Here is an 18,733-nt window from a genome sequence, read left to right as displayed (position 1 = left end):
GTAATTGCTCACACTCAGAACGGGCACTTTTCAAATTACATTTGCATTTTCTATAACAAGAGCCAATGAGGTATAATGAACACCTTTAAAAGAGGAGCTATTTATAACTCGCATTTCAACAGGTAGGTTAAAATGTGTCAAGATCCAATGACAGGGAACACTCTTTAAATGTAACCTGTAACTTTCTCTTTCAATCTATTAAATATGCAAGGATGACTTTGAAGGGTGTGATCAAACAGGTCTCACCATCCTCTCTGGCTGGCAGTTCCGCTCTTAGAGGAATGGCGCCAGCGGTCTATTTTAATAGGCACGGCTTGTGTTTAAGGCACCTAACACATGGCTGTCATTGTGTTACAGTGAAAACATGAAAAGAGTGGGTTTAAAAGGAGAAAACTAAAAAAAGCAAAACAGCTCTTCTCAAATGGTAGCTTCTGCAAAGCGGCTGTGTCAACCGCCAAAATGCTCTTACTTCTCACCTTCCTAGTTTATGACTGCTGTAAAACCCCCCAGCTAAACAGCAGCAGAGGGCTAATTAGGGGACCTCTGTAGTTTATAAGCCATGTTTAGTCAACTGCACCCACGTATCCATTGCTTCAGTTCTGGCTGTCCATAAAATTCTATAGTCCAGGACAAATTAATTAACCCATGATCTCAGTTTTAATGTACTTCCCCAGTAATTAAGGTGTACAAAATAAAAAAAAAGAGAGAGAGAGAAACTCATTCAGTTTTACAACTCTGAAAATTTATTACAGGTTATAAATCTGGCACTGTTTGGGTCTGACAGGGTTTTATTTGAGAAAGTGCTTGCTTATTTAACCATGGAGAAGGTGTTCTTAGGAGAGCCAGCAGGACAGTGGGGACTGGATTTGACCAGGGAACCATCAGCAACTGAACAGCACACAGACACTCATCCCTCTGCACCCAACTTTCCTGAAGGTGACAATGCGACTTAGTTTCCTTTAAGGAAGGGAGCTGAGGTTATGGGTGGTGTACTGAATTTAGAGACAGTCTGGGTTTAAACATAGAACTGGGTTCTATGTCTTCCTAACTTGAGAAAGCTACCTGAACTTTTTTGGAGTAAAGTTCAAAACAGGGAAACTTCCCACACTGGCCGTATGTAGCCAACAGACGGTGGCTTACGAAGCCCTTGGCTCTGCAATCTTGTGCACATGTGTGATAAGACATCAGCAGGAGCCCAGGCTCCACAGGTCCTTTCAGCCCAGCTGCCCTTAAGAGGGAGGTGCTAAAAGTGCAGTGTGTGTGCAGTCCTGAGCAGCACGTGGAGGAAGGAGCCAGGAAGCCAGGTAGGCCGGCAAAGCGGCTAGCCTGGGGTAGAGCACATGGCTCCTAAGTGAAGTGGTGGTGAGCTGTACGGTAGGTGCAGAAGGGAAAATAATGCAGTGTTTGTCATGCACATGGAAGAAGGGAGGGACTCAGTGGATCTCCAGTGGATGGACCCATCAACCCAGGCAGTGGGTGGAGCCTTATGTGGGTGGACTGCAAACTGGCTCAGAAGCACACATTCTAAAGCATTTTTGCAGGAGCCCTTTAATACCAACCAGCTGTACTATTACCTGAACAATTAATGGGGAGCCTGAGGCATTCGCCCAAGGTAGTACAATTATAAAGTCTAGGATGGCGGAGGGGCTGTGCTGGAAAGATGGCTCAAATGTTAAGAGCACAGATTGCTTTTCCAGATTGCCTGGGTTGAATTCACATGACAGCTCAGAACCATTTGTAATTCTAGTCCCAGTGCCTGGGGTAACCAGGTAAACAAACCGCCCACATATATACAGGCAAACAAAATACCCATTAACAAAAAACAAAACAAAACAAACAAAAGAAAAAACAACAAAAAAAAATCCAACAAACAACCCAACATTCAATTATAAAGCTGGGCGCTATGGGTCCAGCCTGGGGAGGGGTAATCGACTTCAGCTCTTTACTGTCAAAATAGGACCAAAATACCATATTCACCAAACACAAGGGCTCACATCTGCAACCCTCTGCTTGGAGTTCAAGGGTAGTTTCAGCTGTATTGGGAGATACTGGACAATTATGAGTACAGAGTGAGATCCTGTCTCAAAGTGTTGACAAAGCAAGCAACAGTTTCAAACGATGAGTTCTGGTTAAGGTGTACGTCCGTCTCCCGCCTATGGACAAATCCTGTCCCATGGGCCTCCTTGGCCTCCGAGGGCACTGTATGAACACATACACACACGTATATGCAGGCAAAGCATCCGCACATGAAAACTAAAAATGATGGTTAAAAAAGAAATCTGTTCTCTTACAGCCTGTGAACACACTCATTCCAGCCTCAGAGGAAAACTGCCAGCTGCTTCCGGAACCGCTTATTTTCCCAATACTAAATGATAATAATAACAGTAACAATGATCTAATAATGCAGGGTTGGGTGCTTACCTGCAAGGAAAGGTTATGGCTCCATTTTACCAAGGTTGTATGTATCCTTTCCACGAGCCACAACCCCAACTTGGGGGATGGGGTGGAAGGCTGAGTTTCTCACCCATCCGTTAATACTGAGCTACACCGATAAACTATTTCAAGAGGAGGGTGTTTGTGACTAGGGAGCTGGCAACCCACAGGACAGGTTCTTTTTCAAATCTCTGAGAAAAATCGTAGGAAAGTCCTGCACAATTCCAAACCACAGCAGCTCAACATAAAACACGGGTCTTATAAAAAGTAGAATTAACATTTGGAGTGAATTTTCATCAAGAAACAGAAGAAAGAGAACCAGTAATTTATAGCCCCAAAGACAACTCAGAATGCCCTGTGGGTTACAGATGGGTGTTATAATACTGTTTTAGCGTAGCTAAAAGAAATGTGATAAATAATAAAAATGAGAAAAAATTTCAGGTGCCTGAAATGACAATAAAAACTGCATGGTAATAATGATGATGGCAGGCAATAAAGTTTAAATAGACCCATCCAAGGAAAACAGGCAGTCCCTGGCCTATGTCTCTGTGTGGGGCCCTGAGTGCAGTCTGCACATGGAGGGCAGGGCTCCATGGTAGGGTTTTCTTTAACTGACTCTCCACCTTAATTATTTTTCTTAGAGACAGGGTCTCACTTTGTTGCCATGGTTGTCCTGGAACTCACTATGTAGACCAGGCTATCCTCTAAGTCACAGAGATCCTCCTGCCTCTGCCTCCTGAGTGCTGGGATTGAAGGCTTAAAGGCATTCACCACCGCTATGCCCAGACTTTCCACCGTAACTTTGAGACGGAGTCCCTCATTGAACCCGGAGCACCCAGACTGGGTAGGCTGACTAGAGGTTAGCACGTCTGTCCCTGCCTTCCCAGTGCTGGGGTTACAGTTGAATGCCACCATGAACCATACTTGCTTTCCTTGTGGGGGTCTGGGTATCCAAGTGAGGCCCTATGCTTGTAAGGCAAGCACCTACACTTCACCAGCTGAGCCTTCCTCTCCGTCTCTATTTTGAGGGTGCTGATTACACACGTCAGTTAGCCACCAATAGGTTCTAACCCTAGCCTATTGTTGAGAAACACTGTAAACAACCCTCACTGTCTTCAAAGACTAGTAGCCAAATGGAAGTCATAGGCACAGACTTACAAGTTGGCCAATTCTAATTTTAACTCACAATGTGCTATAATGAGCACAGGTTTTCAGTCATGTCCTGGAGGAAGTACTCATTTCACTTTTGTATAAACCACAGAATGCAAAGTTAGCAACTGTGATCTTCAACTATGGAATTTAATTTAGGCTTAATCTTTAATTTGCAAAGAAAACTTTGCATTATGCAAAGTGGAGAGAGGTTAAAAAGTGCTAAGGGTGACCAGGAAGGAGACAAGTAATAGGAGCTTCTGCCTGGGTTTGGTGAAGTCTTTACAGAAGGAAGGCAGGGCAGGTTGGGTGTCCTAGCAATGAACAGTGATAGGAAACCGAGCTCTGTGGACCTTTTAGCCTTCACATGGCAGAGAAGGGGGAGAAGTAGGAAGGGGAAGAGGAAGAGGGAGGAGGAAGAGGAAGATGAGAAGGAAGGGGAGGGGCGATGGAGGAGCAGGAGGAGGAAGAGCAGCCTAAATCAACTGAGAGACAGCGGACAGCAAGAGGGAAGTAACTCACGGTGGGTGGATGAAAAGGTCATAAGCATGGAGGACAGGGAGCCATGAGGCAGCACCGACCGACACGTAGACCATGAGGAAAGACCATGAGGGATCAGGCCAGATAGGGAGGAAAGGTGCTGGGGAGGGGCTGGGGTGCGGTTTGGTTCCTGACATCACTTGGGAGCACTGAGGGTAGTGATGTTATGAGGGGGAGAAAGGCAATGAAACAGAGTGGAGAGTGTGCAGACAGCCCAGTCTTACACGTTCAATCACTTAAAAAGCATGAAGGAGAACCTTCTCCAAGAGGCGCTAGAATGCTAAGGGGGTGAGCAGAGTTTAAGGGTCGTGTGGCATGGGCGTGCTGCCTGAGGGTGCTTTGGAAACTCACTGTGATGGATTAATAAGGAAGCACAATAACTGAGGGACACTCAAAGTCACATTCTAAAGTCTTCAAACCGTGGGGCAATAGCATACTCAAGACCGAGCTCTGAATATCTTGTGAAAATGTCGTCTATTGGGCTGGAGAGATGGCTCAACTGTTAAGAGAGCTGACTGTTCTTCCAGAAGTCGAGTTCAATTCCCAGCAACCACATGGTGGCTCCTGACCATCTATAGTGGCATTTGATGCCCTCTTCTGGTGTGTCTGAAGACAGCTACAGTGTACAATATACAGCTACACTATACATAAATAAATAATTCTTTAAAGGAAAATGTCATCTGCCATCCCTAGCATCAAGAGATGACTGCCCTAGAGGATGGGAGACTTCTACTATAGCTCAAAGGATGAGAGCACTGTGTCACAGTGTCTGGGACACTGTCGGTGTTAGACACCCAGCACGGGGCTCTAGCTGAGGCATGCTGGACCTCATCTGCATCCCTATGTTCCCTGCACCAAAGGACAGGGAAGATTTGCCTATGCAATTTACGCTGCAGTTTCTCCTTCCTTTCCGAGGGCAGATGGATGTTTGTAAATTAAACCTGCATGTGACTGATTCCTCTCCACAGAATGCTGCCCACAGTAACAGGCCCACAGAGCTCCCAGTCAGCAGGCCGTGCCTGAGCAGGCACGTTCTGCCTGCAAGCCTGCATCCCTCTTCCCGAAGGCCCACTCCTACCTCGGTGGGCTGCTCGGCGGGCTGCGGCAGGAGCTGGTTGTGGTGCAGCAGCACTGTCTTTAGGTAATCTAGGACGGTCTGGCAGGGCACTGTGAGGAGGAAAACCGAGAGTTACTTGCCATTGATGCCTGCTGGGAAAGGGGAAATCAGCTTCCCCAGTGGAGTGTCACTGGGTCTATCAATTACACTCCAGGGCAGGCCCCATGCCCAGGAGTACTGCCAACCCAACACAACACAAACTCCATGTCTTTTTTTAATGGATTTTCTGTCCCATTTTGTTTTTGTCTTATTGGCCTTTTGCTTGCTTATTCTGATTTTTATTTGTTTTTTTTTTCCCTGGGAGATTGGGAGCACACACTTGAGGCTCTGGGAGGAGTTAGAGGAGGGAAAATGATCAATATATGTTATATGAAAAATTTTAATTAAAAACGTAGCTGAATAGTGGTGCACACACTTGAGGCTCTGGGAGGAGTTAGGGGAGGGAAAATGATCAATATATGTTATATGAAAAATTTTAATTAAAAACGTAGCTGAATAGTGGTGGCGCACATCTTTGACCCCAGCGTTCGGGAGGCAGAGGCAGGTGGATCTGAGTTTGAGGCCAGCCTTGTCTACAGGACTGTTCAAAGAAACCAAAAGACAAAGTATTTGGGGAAAATGTCTGATGCCCCTAATTTCATCAACCAACTAAAAGTTCAACCCACTTTGTTGATGCAGTGCTGGGAATATGCCTCTGGCTTTGAGTAGTCATGGCAGAAGAGCAAAAGAGTCCCTCATGGTGGCGGACGCCAGTTCTGGAGAGGCTCAAGGATGGTGAGGTCCAGGCCAGCCTGGGCTGTATACCAAATCTTTTCTTTTTTTCTAAGGCAACAAAGGTGGGAAAGAAATGGGCATGTCCTGTGACAAGTGCATGGCGCAAGCCTGCATTTGGTATGGGAACTGCAGTAAAAATGATAAATTCTCATTGACTGGGTTTTAAGTGAACCTCCCTTGACCCATACTTTGCTTTGAGATTGTGGAATTTTAAATTTGAGCCAGAAATACTTACAAGGCAGATTATAAAATAAGAAATTCATTATCAGTTTAATGCTGTTGATGTGTGTATTGAGAGTAGAGGAAAGAAGCCGGTGTCAGCCATAGTGACGTAGCTCAGCTGTGGATTATTGGCGGCTATCATTTTCCTCCCATTATTGCTCTCATGAAAAGCAGCACAAGGTGAACATCTTTTATTTCAAGTCCAAACTGCCCTCAAATCTAAAGTTCTCTAGCGTCAACATGATGTCACAAGTGAGAAATTCCACACCTGACCTCATATGGTGGTTGAAATTAAAGCACAGGCTTATTACATTTTTCATAAAAGTAAACTTAATTGAATTATATGTATGTATTACTCTATATGTAAAATGTATATCTGAAACATGCATATATGGCACGTTTAGACTTAAGCCTCACCCCAAGACATCTCATTATGTATATGTAAATATCCTTGAATCCGAAGTGAAGAAAATGGTAAAACAGCTCTGGTCCCAAGTATTTAGGTAAGAGATACACTTAGTGTGTGCTTTAAAATCTGTTTATAGTGGGCATAACTTAACAGCCACTGAAAGCTGTCTAAAGACCTCTGAAGTAGTTGTCCCTTGCCTCTGATTCATACAGTGTTGGTTATACAGCCATGGCGGGCTGGAAGCTCACTCCCTGTCATCCCACAGGCATCCATTTAGGCTGCACGAGAAGCAAGTGCTAACCAGGCCAGCTGACTTGTGCTGGGAGAGGAGGGCACTGAACGTACATCTTCCAGTGTCCAGAGCTCACAGGTAAGTGGGTCCTGTGTGCTGACATTGTAGACAAAGCTGAAGGTCCTGGAGACTAGGAATGTGCTCACAATTAACTTAACTAACGAAGAGACTAAGGTAGGCGGCTGGAGAGGTAGCTCCGACTAAGGGCACTTATTGCTTTTGCAGAGGACCCAGGTTTGGGACAGCTTACAACTGCTGTTAATTCTACACCCAGTGCCCTCCTCTGGTCTCTATAGGAACCTGCATGTGCACACAAACATAAATACAATCATTTTTTTAAACTTAAAACTCTGAAATGATCTTTGAACTTCCCCTCCTCCCACCCTCTCCCACCCTCCAAGTCTCCCCTTGTCATCTCCCAAGACACAGTCTGCCAGACATTCCCTATAGGGTTGTGCAGAGTAACTCTGGGCTAGCACATTTGTGGTCACTTGCCTAGACTTACACAGGGAAGTTGTAGAATGGATGTTTTCTGTGGGAAACAAAACAAACAACAACAACAAACCCGTAGTCAATCTTGAAAATGGAGACCGGTGAGCTGACACAGGAATACATCTGTCTCATTTGCACTGTTAGGCTAGCCCATGAGCAATGAAGGCTGCAGCCAGAAAGTACTGGAAAACCACCAGCAAGGAGCATGTTCCTTGTGGATGGGAGCAGTGCATCCTGCAAGGTTCTGTTCATTTCTGGTTGCCACGTTCCTACGGCCTCTACAAGGGAGAGAGAGTCTCCTAGAGGCCTGATACAGAACTGTATTCTTGGGCACAGTGAGAATTTAAGCAAACCTTTACTCTGGCTGGTGAAGAACCTGTGACCCACTGCGTGGGTTTCCTTTGTTCCCTTGCTTATTCTGCTGCTTCAGTGAGAAAACAAAGGAGGAAGAGAAATATAGACCCTTCTGCTGAAAGGAGAGACTGTGTGTGGTGGTACACGTCTGTAATGCCAGAGCTTGGGAAATGAGGAAAGGACCTCTACAAGTTCAAGGTAACATCTTGTCCCATAAACACACCGAGAAAGGGGCTGGAGAGATGGCTCAGCGGTTAAGAGCACTAGCTGTTCTTCTAGAGGTTCTGAGTTCAATTCCCAGCAACTACATGATGGCTGACAACCATCAGTAATGGGATCCGATGCCCTCTTCTGCTGTGTCTGAAGAGAGTGACAGTGAACTCATATACATAAAATAAATAAATCTTAAAGAAAAAACATGGAGGAAAGAAAAGAGGATCACAAAAGAATCCAAGATATATCTAGTGTCTGGCCCCATACCGATGTTGCTAGCCTAGCCTTCTTCCCTCTAAGGAACAACATGGCACCATACTGCTCATCACATAATCTGAGGAAGGAAGTAGAAACAGGAAGATCTGGGACAATAGCAAAGAGAGCCCTGCTCCCCCCAGTCTCTAAGGCTGCTTTATCTCAGTAGGGAAAACAGCCACCTTCAGGCTAGCATTCTACGGTAACTGTTCCACGGACACTGTTCCACGGTAACTGCTGGTTATGAGCTGACTCTGACATTCCCTGTGTGGTCTGAGCTCCCACACATGGCTCTTCTTCCAAAGAAACTGTTGCAGCTGTGGTTTTCCCATACATATCAAGGGTGGGTGGCCTCCAGCTAATAATTTTAAGTGTACTGGCCTTATTTGTTAGCCATGTAGCCCAGGCTGGTCTGGAGCTCACCACCCTTTACCTCAGTCTCCAGAATGACTGGACTACAGACTGATGCTACCACACCCAGCTAAAGTCAGTTTACCTCTACTCCTCAAGCACTACTTTATCTACCTCGCTACTCAAAGACTTCAAACCCCTCAAAGTTATCACTCAATCATTTTATAGGAATGTTGAATTTTTTTTATTACTGACAATCCCAGCTATCTGTTGTGTTTAATAATCTTCAAGTAGCCTAATCGTATTGTCTCTCCAAGATAAAATAAGTTCCTGAATTGAAACAACTTAAATCAAATGATCAGCATTAAGTATCAGTCTCGTACAGTCACATGGTTGGAGCTCAGGTGAAGAAAATGCCTTCTTTCAGCGGAAACTGAGACGAGAAGATGGTAGGCTTCGTTTCTGTCCTCAAGCACCATATGCGAGCCTTCCCCTTATCAGGGCATCAGGAGATAAGGACATACTCCAGGTGAGCACAGGCCTGAAATCAACTTTAACATAAGTATGCCAGGTGAGTGCAGGGGCATTTAGGAGAATCTCTCCATGACGAGGACCTTGCCTGAACTGAACACTTAAGAATGCACAGGAGTTTCTCAAGTAGAGGGCAACATGTTTTGGGAGTGGAAAGAACAGGGGTTAGGACAAGTATCTGCTTGTCCAGAAGTCACAACTGTCCAGTGAGGTTGGACCCTTGGTGTACTGTATGCACTGAGGGTTGAGTCTACAAAGGTGTTCAAGTAGAGAGCCAAGCACAGTACGTGTCCTGTAATCTCAGCTCTTGTGAGAAGCAGGCAGGAGGATTGGAGTTCAAGGTCACCTTCAGCTATAAAGGTAGTCAAAGAACCCTATTTCCCCAAACAAGACCCCAGAAGACTTTTCTGTGACAAGGGAACCCAAATCTGAGGCTCCGTGACCCCTTTCTGAAGTCCAACACTGCTTATAATTTGGGGGATCTTTCAAGCCTCTGTATTGCTGGGCACACGACAGTTGTGCTCTCTTTAGGTCCTTTCTTGGTTAAGATAGGGTCTCGCTATGTATCCCAAGAGGGTCTTGGACTCTGTCCTGCCCCAGCCTTCTTGGTATTTGGATTACGGACATGCCCTACATACAGCAGTAACAATTTTCCTCTCTTTCGTCTTTTAAGATTTATTTTATGTGTATGAGTGTTCTGCTTGCATATGTGTGTGTGCACCATGTCTGTGCCTGGTGCCTGTGGAGGTCAGAAGATACTGGGCCCCCTGGAATTGGACTTATAGATGTTTGTGGGCCACCATGTGGGTTTGGGGAACTGAACCTGGGTCCTATGGAAGAGAAACAAGCACTCTTAACTGCCAAGCAGAGTCTCTAGCCTCAGGAACAATTTCTCTTCAAGGTGATACTGGTGTTCCTGGTAACATTTGCTGAATTTAACACTTCAATATTCCTATAATACTGTTAACTTTATTTTGAGGAAGGCTCAGAATAGTCCAATTACTGCCCCAGTCACAGCGACCAATGGCAAGGAACATAAGTTACAGCTGCAGCTACTCTCAGGGGCTTCTGTTGTACAAAGTCCCTCCAGCCCACACTGGTCCACACTGGTAAATAGGTACTGGTTAGGTACCTATTTACCTGTCTGGCCTTAGATAATGACACGATGGGACCCCAGGGGTTAGCTCCCTCATCTGTCACTGTGAGTCAGGACTCCCTCTTGGATTCTGTATTTGCAAGTCTGCATGCCTGCTAAGGTATGCTTGGAACTCCCCAAACTGGAACTTTTGCAAGCCATTTGCAGACGTGTGCAGAGCACTTTGGAATTTGAGTCGCCTGACAAATGTCCCAGCTGTGACCGCCTTGTTTCAGTTCTTAGGCTGGAAACAAGTGTCCCAGTCATGGTCTATTTAGGGCTGTCCCTTATATTTCTGTTTGGGATTTCACTATTGAACTGGCTCTCCACTGTGGTGCTGAAGTGCCCAGAGCACGATACAGGCAAGGTCACATACTCACGAGCTGAAGGCACTGCACAGGAGGCTCTAGTACGGCCTGAGCTTGGTACAAGGACTGCCACCTTGTACAGGTTTGCCAACTCACACAGTGTAACCACCCTGACAATAAGAACTGACTTCAGGTGGAGGGTTACAGCTTGGACCCAAGTCAGAGGCTTGGATTACATAACTCTCCATCTACAGCTGCTCTCCCATCCATTAGGTGTCCACTTCCTCGTCCGTAAGACAAAATGAAATAGCTGATGTGGACAAGAGCACCAAATGGTCTAACCCCTGAGCAACCTCTCCAGCACTCGAAACTGAACGTTAAAAAAAAAATTAATCTGAAAACTTATACCATTCACAAAACTCAACCACCAATTCTTAGACTAACCAGTAAAAACTACAGTGAAGACCTAAACATGAGACCAGAAAGTATAAAATTCCTACCAGAGAAAGTTGGCCCAGTCAATAAAATGTTTTTCTTAAAAACATTAGGACCTGGCTCCAGACCCGGCGCCATGTAAAGGGCTGGTGTGATGAAGAAAGTCAGTTCCCTGGGGTTTGTTAAGTGTCCCCAGCCTAGCCTAGTGTGAGCTACAGGCCAGTAAGAGATCCTCTCCATCTCTTTCCCTACCCCACCCCCTCCACACAACACAGGCAAGAGCTAGCACAGGGGTACACACATTCAGAAGTCAGTAACAAGGAAAATAAAACTCAAACCCACTTTCCATGCCCTGGAATGGGAAATCAAAAGGTAACACATCCCGGTGTTGGTGTCCACAGTTGGTGAGAATGAAGACCTCATGAAAAGATTACAGAGGTTTCTAAAGTTAAGCACAGCACTACTGTATGACCTGGAATCTCCTTCTTGGAATATGTTCAAAGGAAATAAAATTACCACCTTGTAGAGCTGGGGACATGGCTCAGCGGTTAAGAGCACCGACTGCTCTTCCAGAGTCCTGAGTTCAATTCCCAGTAACCACATGGTGGCTCACAACCATGTGTCATGGGGATCTGATGCCCTCTTCTGGTGTGTCTGAAGACAGCCACAGTGTACTTGTATACATAAAATAAGTTAGTCTTAAAAACATTTACAAAATTACCACTGTGTGAAGAAACCTGCACGGTGTTTACTGTGACATGGAAAGACATGACTTCCCCCAACAGCAAAACAAGTGAAGGGCCGTGCTCAGTGGAGTATTATTCAGCTCTCACAAAGAGCTTCCTGTCTGCCGCGGCATGAGTGAACTGAGGGGACAGGACAACACTGTCTGATGTATTTTCTTTTTTTTAATTTTTACTTTGTAAGTGTTTGCCTTCATGTATGTGTATCATATGTGTTCCTGGTGTTCAAGCAGGCCAGAGCAGAGAGTCAGATCCCCTGACAGAGGGGTTATATTTGTGAACTGCCATCTGCGTGCTAGGAAGGGAACCTGGGTCCTCTGCAAGAGCAGCAAGAGCTCTTCACTGCAGAGCCTTCCCAGCCCCTGACTGATCTATCTTATGTGTGGAATCTTAAAAAAGATCAAATATGCAGAGAATGAAAACATAAGGCCAGGTATGATAGCACATACCTTTAATCCCTTTCTCAGGCAGAAGCAGGCAGATCTCTGTGAGTTCAAGGCCAGCCTGGTCTACACAACAAATTTCAGAGTAGCCAGGGCTACACAGTAAGACCCTGTCTCAGTAAATACGTTAATTTAAAAACTGTCTCCTATATATTTGGTACTTACAAATTTAAAGTAATTGTAATTGGTATACATTGTAATCTTGAAGACAGCTTTCCAAGCTCAGGGATACAGTGCTTGGTTAGCATGCATGAAGGGTTTATTCTCTAGCACCATGTACACTGGGTAGAGGAGCAGACAGCCTAGTAACCACTCCCCAGTATACCAGGGGCAGGAGGAGGAGTTCAAGGCTATTACTGGCTACACAGTGAACCAGCAGCCAGCCTGAAAACCAGGAAAAAATAAAAAGTAAAACCCAAACAAACACCTCTTCCATAGCTTTCCTTATTTTAGTATCTATGGACTTTGTATTAAAAATAATTGTAATAGACATCTGAGATTTCTCGGATATTTCTTCTAAGAGGTGCATAGGGGAGGGTATGGTTTGCACTCCTTGGCATGAAATATTAATATGGGATTTTTGTATCCCTCCCCACGAGTGTGCTTAATTACAGTGACTATGAGTTCACTAGACGCACCTCACCTGACCTCCTCTCCATTGAGAAATTGCCCCAGCACGGCTTCCTCATAACCTCCCAGCACTTCATATTCCTGATCCACATAGCTCACGTATTCCTTCACTGTAGCTTGTTTTAAAGCTTTATCTCTGTATTTTATGTATGCGAGCGCTCTATTTGCACGTATACTTACCTAACAGAAGAAGACTTAATCAGATCCCATTACAGATGGATGCGAGCCACCATGTGGTTGCTGGGAATTGAACTCAGGACCTCTGGACGAGCAGCCAATGTTCTTAACCACTGAGCTGTCTCTCCAGCCCACGTAGCTTCCTGAACATGTTTTTACTTCTTACCAAAAAATTTAAAAAAAATTGGACAAACTTCCACATGTCTAGCATGATGATTTGATACAAAAGGAAAAAGTGCCAATGTGGGTTCCTCAGGGTGAGTTGTCTCTATCTGAAATAACATCTCCTACAGCTTCTGGCTGTCCACACCAGCAGTATATAACCCTGGGGGAAGGCCCTCCCCAACCTATTGAGTTAGATCTAACACCTTCCCTCACCCTATGACCACCCAAGTGAAGCACTTTTCCTTGTGGGCTGACAAGCTCACCCTCTTTATTTCACTTCCGCTCCAGGTGCAAAGGCTCTTCAGGGAAGCAAATGAAGCCCCCTGTGCTCCTGACAGTAGTTCCAGGAGAACCTTGGGTTACAACTGGTCAATTGATCCCAATCTTCCTTACTCCACTGCTGACTTCCATATGCTGCCTTCTCCTTTGTGACTACCAGTCCTGGGTGTCTAGCTGCCACAGACTGACTATGGAATGGAGTAGACTCTACAAAACAGCCCCAGGTCTTCCTATGGGAACGCAGTGTCTCTAGAACAAATACAGAGTTAATGCTTGAAAACACACGTGTAACCAGCCTATCACTGTATTTTTCTTCAAGTGCGTGTCTAGGGGCATATTTTCCCTAAAATATAGTCACTTAAAGCCAAGAATGGACTCTTGAAAGATTCCGTAATGTGCTGTTCATCCAAAGGAGACCAGGAGGAAGGCAAGAGGACAGCACCTCCCCTTTCAATCTCTTTCCCTCCGTATCGATCACATTCAACAGGTAACCACCAATCAGCTTGGGTGTTTTTCAGGCTACAAATTTTTATCTGTGCATAATTCATAGCCTGATGCTTCATGTGTATTGCTAGGCTTCCACAGACATGAGGATAGGGACTCACGCGGACCATGAATGCCTCAACTTGCTATGCAGTTGAAGATACCCTAGATAGAATGCCTGACCCTCCTGCTTCTGTCTTAGTGTAGGACTGATATGTGCCACCAATCCCAGCTCTCTACACTTAGTTAATGTAATTACAGTTCTGTGTAAAATGGTATTGGTTCAAGGTTCATGGAAAGTTCCTCATAAAGCTGGGTTATCCACAGTAACTCTAGTGACCGTTAGACTCTTTTCAACCAGTGTCATTGATATCTAATCATCAAGAGGGCTCAAGAAACTGTATCACTTTTCACCTTTCTGGGATGTCCAGACAGTGACTAGTGGCAGGCCACAAATGAGTTATCCTGGACACTAGCACCTGGCCTGGCTGAGCCCCAAATTTATGATATAACAAGAATACTGCCACAAATTACTAGGAATTAGTCATATTCTGACATCTGTGTCACCTCTTTCCATACTCTGGAATGTTTAACCCAGGATGAGCCCCAGGAGGGAGGCTTCCAGCAGCTATTAAGCCAGCAGGAAGGAGCCTGGTGTTCTGAACCTATGTGGACAGCAGCACCTGGCCTGGCTGCACATGGCTATGCCTATGGGGACGCACTGTGAGTGGCTGGCATTGGTGTCTGCAGCCACCCATGACACTATTTTCTGCCCCCTAAGATAAAGGAGGACTAAGAATAAGACCAATCTGGAGGTAAACTTAAGAGTGAGTGGAGCCTAGCTGCGGGCCGGGCAGGCAGAGGTGTAAAATCGGTGCGTTAGCTGTGACCACCTTTCCCTGACTGGGGGAGACAAGGAACAGCATGGATCCACACAGCACCCTGGGTTCTCCCAAGATGTTTCCTGTAGGCAAGACAGCCTGGCTTGGAAGAACATCTGACTGCCCTGACCCCGGATTTACTTCTCTTGTCTCTCCTTCCAAGGCAACACACTGAGCCAGACTCTATAATGTTCTGAGCCAAATTTCAGCTCCATTTGGAGAAGTCTAATGAAGAATGGAAAACAGCTTAATTTTTAATTTGGCAATTGTGTGTGTGTGTGTGTGTGTGTGTGTGTGTGTGTGTGTGTGTGAGAGAGAGAGAGAGAGAGAGAGAGAGAGAGAGAGAGGAGGGGGGGAGGAGGGAGAGAGAGAGAGGGAGAGAAAGAGGGAGAGAGAGAGAGAGAGAGAGAGAGAGAGAGAGAGAGCGAGAAGGGAGGGTTTTTCACATAACTTATGCTGGCTTCAAATTTCTGTAGCAGAGGATAACCTTGAACTCCTGATCCTCTTGGCTCCACATCCCAAGTTCTGGACCTACAAACATGGGCCACCTAACCTGGCTCTGGTTGGGCAAAGCATAAGAGCTATTTCTGGTTTTGTATCCTCTGTCCTAACAAACAGAGACTTTCTTCACCATCTCTTTATTTCTGGATGAGCCACCATTTAAACGGCACACTGGCACACACATCCACGAATACCAGGCCTAAACAGAAGATATAATCTCTATTTATATACTTTATCAGTCGTAAAAATTCAGAAATTTTAATATTTTGAACATATGAATATAGCTATTGGAGTATATAGTTAACCATAGATGTGTAGATTATGGGGCTGTGGCCCTGACTTTATCATAATCTTTGAGGGAGTCACATGATTAGAACAGCTCAGAGATCTTGTTGTAGGGAATAATTCTGGTGTCAACGTTAAGTCCCACACACAGAGGAACGAACACAAAGATACAAGTGAAACTAGTACTTTTCTTTTTTTCAAAGTTGTTAAATGATTTATATTTCATGTGCATTGGTGTCGCCTGTGAGGGTGTCAGATCCCATAGAACTGGAGTTACAGACAGTTGTAGGCTGCCTTGTGGATGCTGGGAATTGAACCTAGGTCCCCTTGAAGAGCAGCCAGTGCTCTTAACTGCTGAGCTACCTCTGCAGCCCCAAGTACTTTGTTAATATCAGAGGGAAAAGCACTAATAACAAAACCTCAGGTCTAACCCTAAAAAAACTCCAACTCTAATACTCTGAAAATGGAGTATGTTTAAGAGGACTGCATCATACCAGGGGCCAAATAGTTTAGGGTCAGCTTAAGTAATGGTTTATCTCTGATCTACTAGTTTGCAATGTGTAAATTAACTTTGTGGGGAGGGGACTGCATGCTGAAGCGATCTCATGCTGAAATTTAGAAAGGAGGCCAGGGAAAGGGTAACAGAATAGATCACGCTCTTTGCTCTTTGCTCCTGCTAATGCAAAGACGGCTTTGTTTGCATTTGTACCTGGGGACGAAGATGCCATATTTAAATACAGGCCATGTGTAAAGGGCTCTCAGACTCCTAACAGTTAATGCACAGCAATGTAAGGTATTCCACACAGGAAGTACTCATACACCAACAGAGACATCCTCCATGAGGGCTGTGGGCTTCAGGGCTTAACCCAAGAACATGAAATTAAAACAGACAAGTTAGTTCTTGTCCTGGAATTCCTGCCTGGACAGGGCAAGCCAAGGACATCTTACACATCCCGCTTTTTCACATTTCTACATTCTGGCCCCCCCACCATCACTAAGCTGCAGCCAGGTCGGCACAGAGGCAGATTTGAGACCAGCACAGATCGGAGGTGCCACTGGTTTCATGCAGGATGAGCACATACCTGGGATGCTCTCCAATTTTCTTCTGAGTTCTTCATTTTCTTGTTGCAGCGAGATAACCTCCTGCTCCAGCTCCTGGCACCGAGGGCAGTAGCCTTCCTCTTCCTCCTCCTCCTCCTCCGGCAGTGTGGAGGAGGACGGGTGACCGTGGGACTCAGATGTTGCCGGGGAGGTCCAGCCACCTAACGTGTGCACCGGGGAGGCTGAGAGAGGGTCCACATCAGCCAGGTGGCCATACTCACTGACCGATGAGGTGTTCGGAGTGGGGAAGTTCCCCGAGAGCAGGTAATTTTGGAGAGAGTCGGTGAACACTCTCAGAAAGGCAGAAGTCTGTTGTTTTCTTTGCATATATTGCATTTCTATGTCTATGTTGTCAGAGGTCTGACTTTGGACCCCTTTTACGATGTGGCACTGGTCCTGTCTTTCGTTATAACTAGAGCCTTCCTGCTTGACGCAAGAAATCATGGACTGAGAGTGGCTGGAGTCCAGAAGTTTTCCTCCACAATTTAAGAGACTAAGAACACGACTGCACTGCTGGGCAAAGGCATCCAGGATCATCCGGCTCTCTGGAATGAAATGAGGGAGACGTCAGTGACCAACAAGCCAGGCATGGAAGAAGCAAGGGTCCCCACTTCAGTGTAACCTTACAATACAGAAGGCCCAGTGAAGCCACCCCAGAAATGACACACAGCTCCCTGCTGTTCTGTGACTAGTGCGTGCCCCGGCCCCTTATTCTGGGAAAAACCTGGGAACCCTATGAAGACATCGCTCTCTGGCCTGCACGTGTCTGAACTCACACCTTTGGCTTCATTAATATCCTTACTCTAATGAATCGAGCCAGCCACTGCAGACTCAATTCCTCATTGATAGGAGGCCTCACTGCAATCATTACTGCTATTTCTGGAGTGCCCTCTTGCCCTTGCTATTCATCAGCTGATACAATCCCTGCCACGACCACGCAGCTCCCAGATGCAAACTGGAGCAGAGAGATAAGTCCTTGTGAAGAGCTCACTAGAAGTCTAAGGTAACAGAGAGGGCTCTATAGGCAAAGGATGAGCACGAAACAAAACTGTCACCAACACCTGGGAGGGCTCAACAGCCTTCCTAATCTAGAATCCTTGTCAAGGCCAGATAGAGATGCAGCAGCTCTATCTGAAAATGGGTTGTTTCTCTTCTCAGAGCCATTTGCACTGGACTGTCAAGACTCCTAGAAGGGGAAAAGGCACGGGTGAACCTGAACTCTAAGTACACTGTCAAACACTGGAAAGTAAAGAGGTAGAGAGGTAGGGGTGTGTGCACGATCAAATTGTTACAAAGACAAGGGGAAAAACTCTCCCATTTGCAGGATGTTTGATCATACCATGAACCCTGAGATTGTGTTGTTTACTGAAAAAAACATCATGGGGCTGGGGATTTGGCTCAGTGGTAGAGCGTTTACCTAGGAAGCACAAGGCCCTGGGTTCGGTCCCCAGCTCCGAAAAAAAGAACCAAAAAAAAAAACACCAAAAAACAAACAAACAAACAAAAAAAACACCAGCCTTAGCATACACTTTTCTTTTTTCGTTTTTTTCTTTTTTTCGGAGCTGGGGACTGAACCCAGGGTCTTGCTGAGCTAAATCCCCAACCCCTAGCATACACTTTAATCCCTCTGGCTGCAATACAGACACACTCTTAGTACACGTCTTTAATCCCAAACAGTGAAGGTAAATTGAGTCCATAGAAGGAAGCAGCCATGTTTGAGAGTGATGTCTAATTGAGTTGCAGACAAAGTAATAAATCAGAGAAAAGATCTGGCAGAATAGGATCTGCCCAACTCTCAAAAGAACGCAGAGAGAAAAAGCAATGGAGGCGTTTTTACTGGGATAGTACAGAGACAGGAGGGAAGAGTGAACAAGCTAGACACAGGGGAAGACAGAATGAGCAAGGGAAGGAAAAGGGGCCAGATCAGAACCATTGGCTGGACTTAGTTTGGGACCAAGCAGGGCAATACAGAAGCCCAGAGAAACCACATGGAATTACTGTAGGGAGCTTTGAGCCAGAATGGCTGAGGGGAAGC

At 45.6% G+C, this 18,733-nt stretch overlaps 1 protein-coding gene across 3 annotated transcripts in view; it reads right to left on the bottom strand.

The window, feature by feature from the left end:
* Window positions 1–18,733, bottom strand: part of Bend4 (BEN domain containing 4) — a 36,367-nt gene that overhangs the window by 8,690 nt on the left and 8,944 nt on the right. For 2 of the 3 annotated variants that reach the window (XM_006250982.5, XM_039092733.2), the window contains exons 2-3: window positions 16,680–17,243; window positions 5,201–5,289 (exon numbers count right to left, since the gene is read on the bottom strand). In XM_006250982.5, coding sequence (XP_006251044.4) covers window positions 5,201–5,289; window positions 16,680–17,243 — 653 coding nt within the window. Of the gene's footprint in view, window positions 1–5,200; window positions 5,290–16,679; window positions 17,244–18,733 lie in introns of those variants that run through there. The other variant, XM_063273822.1, reaches the window with a different exon arrangement.

The sequence above is a fragment of the Rattus norvegicus genome, chromosome 14 (assembly GCF_036323735.1).
Source record: "Rattus norvegicus strain BN/NHsdMcwi chromosome 14, GRCr8, whole genome shotgun sequence".
Taxonomy (NCBI): domain Eukaryota; kingdom Metazoa; phylum Chordata; class Mammalia; order Rodentia; family Muridae; genus Rattus; species Rattus norvegicus.
Note: the sequence above shows the minus strand (reverse complement) of the source record. Positions and strands in the feature narration are given on the sequence as shown.